This window comes from Gracilinanus agilis, chromosome 2 (assembly GCF_016433145.1).
Source record: "Gracilinanus agilis isolate LMUSP501 chromosome 2, AgileGrace, whole genome shotgun sequence".
Taxonomy (NCBI): Eukaryota; Metazoa; Chordata; class Mammalia; order Didelphimorphia; family Didelphidae; genus Gracilinanus; species Gracilinanus agilis.
The window spans coordinates 27,292,842-27,300,217 of NC_058131.1; the positions used below are offsets into that span (position 1 = coordinate 27,292,842).

A 7,376-nucleotide genomic window follows, 5' to 3' on the forward strand; every position below is an offset into this window, starting at 1 on the left:
CCCTTAACTTCTGTGTACTGTCTCATAGGTGGAAGAGTGGTAAGGGTGGGCAATGGGGGTCAAATGACTTGCCCAGGGTCACACAGCTGGGAAGTGTCTGAGGCAGGATTTGAACCTAGGACCTCCTGTCTCTAGGCCTGACTCTCAATCCACTCAGCTACCCAGCTGCCCCCTATTCTGTGTTTTTTCTATTTCTCTGTCCTAACTAGGGATGAATGTACCGGGGTCAAATCCAATTGAGGCAGCTGGGGAAGGGGGGAAGAGAGGCCATAGAGACTGGGTGGAGACATTCTGAGAAAGGGAGTGGTCTGTCATCAGCAGATCCATCACTGGCTCTCACAGGGGCTGACACGGAAAAGGAGTCTCGAGGTTGTTTATCTTTGAGGGAGGTACGGAGTAGGGGGAAGCATGGCTGGCCCCCTTGAATGTCAGCGCCCTGGATCAAAGCCCTGTTCCACCCAAGCAGTGTATCCTTCTTTCTCTCCACCATTTCTCTCTGGCTCCCTCCCTCTCCTTCTCAGCCGTTCTCTTTTCATCCTGAATCCCCTTCCAAAGAACTACAACACTGGGACAGCTACCTCCTACTGGCCCTCTTTTGGGCCTGATCACTTGACACTCCTAGCATGTCTCAAAGAAAACATGGCCACAGCAGAGCTCATCTGGCCTTCTTTTCTGAGCTTTTGTGGGTCTTTAGGACAGTGCCTCGTTCGGGCTTAAACTTGGAGTCAAGACCTTTGTTCAAGCTTGACTCAGAAGGCTTCTGAGACTTCCACAAATGGAATCCAAACCCAGCATGGTGGGACTTCTAAATCGAAAACTCTTTAATGAACTGTTGGGCAGTGGATGGCATATTTTGGTAGGACAGTGGGCTTGGAATCAGGAAGATTCATCTACCTGAGTTCAAATATGGCCTCAGACAGACTACCTGGGTGACCCTGGGCAAGTCACTTAATGGTTTGCCTCAGTTTCCTCATCTGTAAAATGAGCTGGAAAAGGAAACCGCTCTAGTAACTTTGCCAAGAAAACCCCAAAACAAGGTCATGGAGGGTTGAATGTGGCTGAAATGATGACATGACAAAAAGGCATCGTGTGTGATCTGGGGTAGGTGGGTAGCAGATAGACCTCCCTTAGATTTTTTGGGTCATGAAGAATTGAGGTGTCTAAAAGACAGAACAGGAGTATGCATGTGAGCCTTGAGCTAACAAGGTCTCAATGCCCCTGGGGGAGATGGTGAGGGTGGGCTAGGGGAGAGAGCTGGTATCTAGATGTGGACCCAGGCCTCAGCCTCATGTCTGCATAGAATGCTACAATTCACCCCAGCAGGCAGTCTAACCTGACTTCCAGCCTCGGCCTCTCTTGGGGGCTTATCCAGGTGCTCCCCAGGGCCCAAGAGTCTAATGGTCCCCCATACACCCTCTGCTCTGTTCTTTCTATCCAGACCAATCCCTTTATTGTTACGGATGCCATTGCATCTGTCAAACATTCTTTAAGCACCTACTATGTGCAGGGCTCTGCGCGAGACTCCCAAGTGTGTCACACTCATTTGGTCCTTGAGCTTTTACTCAGGCTGCTCCCTGCTCCTGTCCATGCGCTATCCTTCCTCTTCCTCTCTGCTTTTCCAGAGTTAACCAGCCCAAGTGATGGTCTAATGGGGCTCTGCTCAAGACTTCCCTTCTTCAGAAAGCCTGCCTTTGTGGTTCCAGTCTACACTGACCTATTACTCCCTGGTCCTCACTTCCTTCCTCTGGACTCATTCCCTGGAGCCTTCCTTCTCCTACACTGTTGCCCTGGCACCCTGGAGACAGCCCTGCTGTCCCAGTTGGGAATTCCTTCTCAAGGTAGGCACCCTATTTTAGGAAGGGGCCCATTGAGGCTTCACCACTCATGCCTTGACTCTCTCCAGACTCCTCCAACTTTTCTTCCCCCGCTGCTTTGCCCCCATCTTCCTCCTCTTCTTCTAGCTCCTCTTTGTTTGCTTGTATTTGTACCCACAGCACCTAGTACAGTGGCTGGTATACAGCCAGGGCTTAGTAAATCCTCTCTCTTCCCATATACCTAACCACCTATCCGTTCATCTGTTCATCTCTCTCTCTGTCCCTCTCTCCATCTGCCTATCGACCCACCTCCCTATCCATCCATCACTCTCCGATTCTCTCTCTCCCCTGATTCTCTCTTTCCTTCCCATTCTCTCTCCCTTATACCTATTCATTCTTCTTTCTACTTGTCCCATCAATCTATCTATCCATCCATCCATCCATCTATCTACCTACCCATCCATCTGTTCCTCTGTCCACCTCTCTCTGTTCCTGCCTCTCCCCTTTTCTCTCCCTTCCCTCTCTCTGTCTTTCTTTCTGCCCATATACTTATCAAACTCTCTTCCCATCCACTTATCTACCTATTCATCCATCCCTCTCAATCCACCTCCCTAACCATCTATCAATCTCGGATTCTCTCTTTCCCTCCCTTTTGTCTCTCTAACCATCGATCTACCTACCTCTCCATCTGTTCATCTCTCTCTCTTTTTTTTTTAAATTTTTTTTTTATTTTAAACCCTTAACTTCTGTGTATTGGCTCCTAGGTGGAAGAGTGGTAAGGGTAGGCAATGGGGGGTCAAGTGACTTGTCCAGGGTCACACAGCTGGGAAGTGTCTGAGGCCGGATTTGAACCTAGGACCTCCTGTCTCTAGGCCTGGCTCTCAATCCACTGAGCTACCCAGCTGCCCCTGTTCATCTCTTTATCTCTCCCTCTTTCTCCCTCCCTCTCTTTTCTCTGACCATCTCTGTCTCTCTTTCTTTCTTCCCACATATATTTTTTTAAACCTTCACCTCCCATCTTAGAATCAATACTGTGTATTGGTTCCAAAGGCAGAAGAGCAGTAAGGGCTAGGCAATAAGGGTTAAGTGACTTGCCTAGGGTCACACAGCTGGGAAGTGTCTGAGGCCAGATTTGAATCCAGGACCTCTCATCTCTGGGCCTGATTCTCAATCCACTGAGTCATCCAGCTGCCCCCACCCCGTCCCCATATACTTATTGACCAATCTTCCCATCCATGTTATCTCTCTATTCATCCATCCCTCTCTCCCTCTGTTCTTATACGTATTGACCCGCCACCATGCACCCATTCCTCTGCCTGTCCGTTTCTCTCTGTGTCTCTCTCTGAGTCTTTCTTTCCCTCCCCATTCCCTCTCCATAAACCTATGGATCCATTTACCTGACCATCTAGCCATCTTTCTACTTATCCATCCATCCCTGTTTCTCCGGCTCCTTCACACCCTCCTTTCTCTCTGGGTCTGTCTCTTTCCTTCTCTCTCAGCCTCTATCCTTTACACACAGGACTGCTGAGTCTCCCGTGGCAGCACAGGCCAGACTTTAAGTCCCCATTGATGACCCTAGTCAAGTCTCTTGATCTTCAGCGCCCCAGGCCGCTCCCTGAGACTCTAAACTACAGCTTATTCCCTCACCAGGAGCTCCACATGCCAGTAAAATAACAGGCTTTATCCAGACTCTATAATCATACCCACCATTTCTCTAGTGCTGTATGGTTGGTCAAGCACTCTCTACACATTAGTTCATTTGATCCTCACTATAACCCTTGAGTATTCCCATTTTACAGGTGAGAAAACTGAGGCTGAATAAATTAAAAAAACAACAACCTGAACCCCTTACCTCGCATCTTAGAATTAATACCAAGTATTGGTTCCAAGGCAGACGAGGTAAGGGCTGGCAATGGTGTTAAATGACTTGCTCAGGGTCACACAGCTAAAAAGTGTCTGGGGTCAAGTTTGAACTCAAGACCTCTCGTCTCTAGGCCTGGCTCCCTATTCATTGAGCCACCTAGCTGCCCCTGGCTGAACAAACTTAAACAATTTTCTTAGGTTCATACACCCAGGAAATGTTGGAGACAGGATTCAAACTCAGGTCTTCCTATCAGTATTCCATCCACTCCAACATCTAGCTGTCTATATAGATATTGGCCTGGACAGCTCAGCCTCAGTTTCTTCACCTGTAAAATGGAAACAATAATATCTATAGCATGTCGTCCCTAGGTAGCGTGCCCATATCCTAGGCTCTCAGGGAGCCTTAAAGGGCACTCTCATTTTACAGATGAGGAAACTGAGGCACAGAGCTATTAAGTGATTGGCCTGTGAGTCCAAGGTGGGATTGGAATTGTACTCTTCCTGACTTATCCACTCTGCCAACATCCCTCCCCTCCCACAGTGCCCACAGTGCCTGGCCCTTAGCTGGACGTGTGTTAGGTGCTCAGAGAGGGCTTGCTTCCTTGTATGAGGCAAGGTGGGGGGATGGAAGCTGGAAAAGATGGTGGAGGGAGTCACCAAGCAGAAAGAGCTCCCTCCAGCTGTGACATGGGAGGAGCCAAGGGGAGACACAATGAGAGATGGGCCGGCCAACATCTGGGTCTGAGGCAGCGGGAGAGAGGAAGGAAACGGGCCGGGAACTGACCCTGGCTTGGGGTCAGTGTGTGTGAGGGAGGGCTGGGGGTGAGGGGGAGGTTGGGGAACAATGGACTTGTAGAGAGGGGAGGGAGGACGAGGAGGGTAATTGGGGTCCTGGGTCCCCCAGTGGGGTTTGTGGGATAGAAGAGGAGGAAATTGTAGCTCTAAAGTTCAAAGGGACCAAGACCACCCTTGGGCCCTAGAGGGTACAGTGAGAGAAGGCCACGTCTGAATGGTTAAGAAACTTGGCTTATTCAGCCAACAGCCCCAGGCCCTATAGTTTGGGGTCCCGGCACCTCTCCCCAGCTTCCCTCTGAATCTTCACTGGGGATGTTTTATCTTCTGCATGGTCAGAGTCCCACCACCCCTGCTGGCCCCTGCCTCCTCCCCACCCCCCATCAGAGAACCAACCATCTAGTCCAACTCCCTCACTTTACAGATGAGGAAACTGAGGTCCATGGAGGTCCAGTGACTTGTCCAAAGTCACACAGGGAAGCAAACTTGGGCCCTCTGATTCTATTGTTTTTAAAACTCTTTCTTTCTTAGAAGCAATATTAAGTATTGGCTCCAAGGCAGAAGAGCAGAAAGGGAGACCAGATTAGAACCCAGAACCTCCCATCTTTGGGCCTGATTCTCTAACCACTGAACCACCTAGCTGATTCTAAAGCCATTGCTCTTTTCACTATTCTATCAATGGATATAGCTGTGAAAATATTGATGTGATATTACCAAATATTACTCAAAAGGGCTGTTTTTCGCAGACTGGGCTCCTCTCCAGAAACAAGTTCATTACTATTGCTTTCCTCAGCCCTAGGATAAGGGAGCTGCCTGTGGTTTGGCCGGCCCTAGACTCTTCCCAGCTGGGGTTCTTGGCCCTAATGTTTGGGTTGGGGATGAGTCTGCTTCTCTCCCCATCTCCCGTTTAAGTTTATGGTTGATTCTGGACCTCTACACCCATAATCCTTCCAGACTGCAGGGGAATCGCCTTCCGTCTGTGCTATTTGAGCCATCCCTCCCTCACCCCTGCCCTTAGGGTCCCCTCACCTCATCATGTGAATGGACTCAGGGTCGCTGGTGAAACTGAAGGCATAGCCACTGGAGGTTGTGCCAAAATCAATGGCCACCACCACGGAGAATGGAGCAGGCCGAGGGGCTCGAGCCTCACTCCTCTGGAAGGACAGGATTGGTTAGGATGGGCTCAGTGCAAAGAAAGCTTCCACTTCCCATGCCCTGACCCTCTTTCCTCCCTCCATTTCCTTTTCAATGAATCAATCCCAGGTATCCACTATTTATTTATCCACCCATCCATCCATCCATCCATCCATCCATCCATCCATCCATTCATCCATCCATCTACCCACCCACCCATCCACCAATCCATCCAGCTATCCATTCATGTATCCACCTACCCACCTACCCATCCATCCATCCACTCATTTCCTCTTTGATGGCAGGGCTATATCTCCCCATAGGATCAGAGGCTCCCTAAAGTCAGGTGGCATCACCCCATCTCAGAGTATTGGACTGGCTTCTCCATCCAGGATAGGCGATGTTTGAAGCTTAGAGGGTGCACCAGGGGGATCCAAACCTCCGTCTCCCATCCCGTCTCCCCTTCTCGAAGTCTCATTCCTGTCTTATGTTGGAGTTTCTGAGCTCCTGGGTCTGGGCTCTTTTCCAGGTGGCCTGACCTCTCATTCCTGACAATCCTGAGTGTTCCTCCCCCCACCCCCCGCCACCCCTTGGACACACACACACACACACACACACACACACACACACACACACACACACGTTGGGCAGTCAGCAAGCATTTCCTCTGCATCTCCATCTCCTCTCAGTGCCAGGCACTGTGCTAAGTACTGGGGATATAGAGAAAAGCAAACAGTCCCTGCCCTCCAAGAGCTTCCATCCTAATGGGGAAGACATCGTGAAAAAGACCCGGCCCAAGGGGAGGTGATCCTGGGGAAGGTGCTGGCAGGGAGGGATGGGATGACCACTGATGGCTGCCTCCAGAAGGCGGGCTTTGAGCTGGGAGGCCCCTATTCCAGGGGTCTAGTCGATCTTGAACCCTTTCTTTCTTCCCATTCCCAACCATCTGAGGCAGGACACTTACCGGGGACTGAGAAGGGGTGAGCGGGGCAATGTTGCAGCTGTCCTGCATTCTGGGAGAACTTGGAGGGGTAGGCAAGGGGGACTGCTCCCCATTTGTACCTGGAACAGGAGAGAAAATGCTTGTTATACATTGTTCCAGGTCCATCGACGTGAAGAACCTTCATCATGAGTTTTTTTAACCCCTCACATAGAATCAATACTGTGTATTGGCTCCAAGGCAGAAGAGCAGCAAGGGTTGGGCAGTGGGGGTGAAGTGACTTACCCAGGGTCACCCAGCTCTAGGCTTGGCTCTCTATCCACTGAACCACCTGGCTCATCATGAGGTATTTTTATTTATTTATTTTTTAAATACCCTTAACTTCTGTGTATTGGCTCCTAGATGGAAGAGTGGTAAGGGGGGGGCAATGGGGGTCAAGTGACTTGCCCAGGGTCACACAGCTGGGAAGTGTCTGAGGCCGGATTTGAACCCAGAACCTCCCATCTCTAGGCCTGACTCTCAATCCACTGAGCTACCCAGCTGCCCCGTCATCATGAAGTTTTAAAAAAGGTTTCGCAGCTAGGTAGCACAGTGGATAGAGTGCTAAGCCTGCAGACGAGAGGAACTGGGTTCTGACACTTTCTGGCTGTGTGGGACTCTGGGTAAGACATTTAACCCTGATTGCCTCACTCTTGCTGCTCTTTTGTCTTAGAATTGATATTGAGGGGGCAGCCAGGCGGCTCAGTGGATGGAGAGTCAGGCCTAGAAATGGGAGGTCCTGGGTTCAAATCTGGCCTCAGACACTTCCTAGCTGTGTGACCCTGGGCAAGTCA

General features: G+C 50.3%; 1 protein-coding gene across 1 annotated transcript; it reads right to left on the bottom strand.

Annotated features, from left to right (window-relative positions):
* Positions 1-5,093: 5,093 nt before the first annotated feature.
* On the bottom strand, positions 5,094-6,788 carry LOC123236662 (heat shock 70 kDa protein 12B-like). Its single transcript, XM_044663025.1, has 2 exons — positions 6,568-6,788; positions 5,094-5,623 (listed from the first exon to the last, which is right to left on the bottom strand). The coding sequence occupies exons 1-2, from the start codon at positions 6,709-6,711 to the stop codon at positions 5,495-5,497; spliced, it is 273 nt and encodes a 90-aa protein (XP_044518960.1). The 5' UTR covers positions 6,712-6,788; the 3' UTR covers positions 5,094-5,494.
* Between the last annotated feature and the right edge of the window lie 588 nt (positions 6,789-7,376).

Excerpts from the sequence above, each read along its gene's own strand:
- LOC123236662 (XM_044663025.1), bottom strand. The coding sequence starts at position 6,711 with ATGGACCTGGAACAATGTATAACAAGCATTTTCTCTCCTGTTCCAGGT. Across the intron at positions 5,624-6,567 it reads TCACCCCTTCTCAGTCCCCG|AGGAGTGAGGCTCGAGCCCC; the intron begins GTAAGTGTCCTG and ends CTGTCCTTCCAG.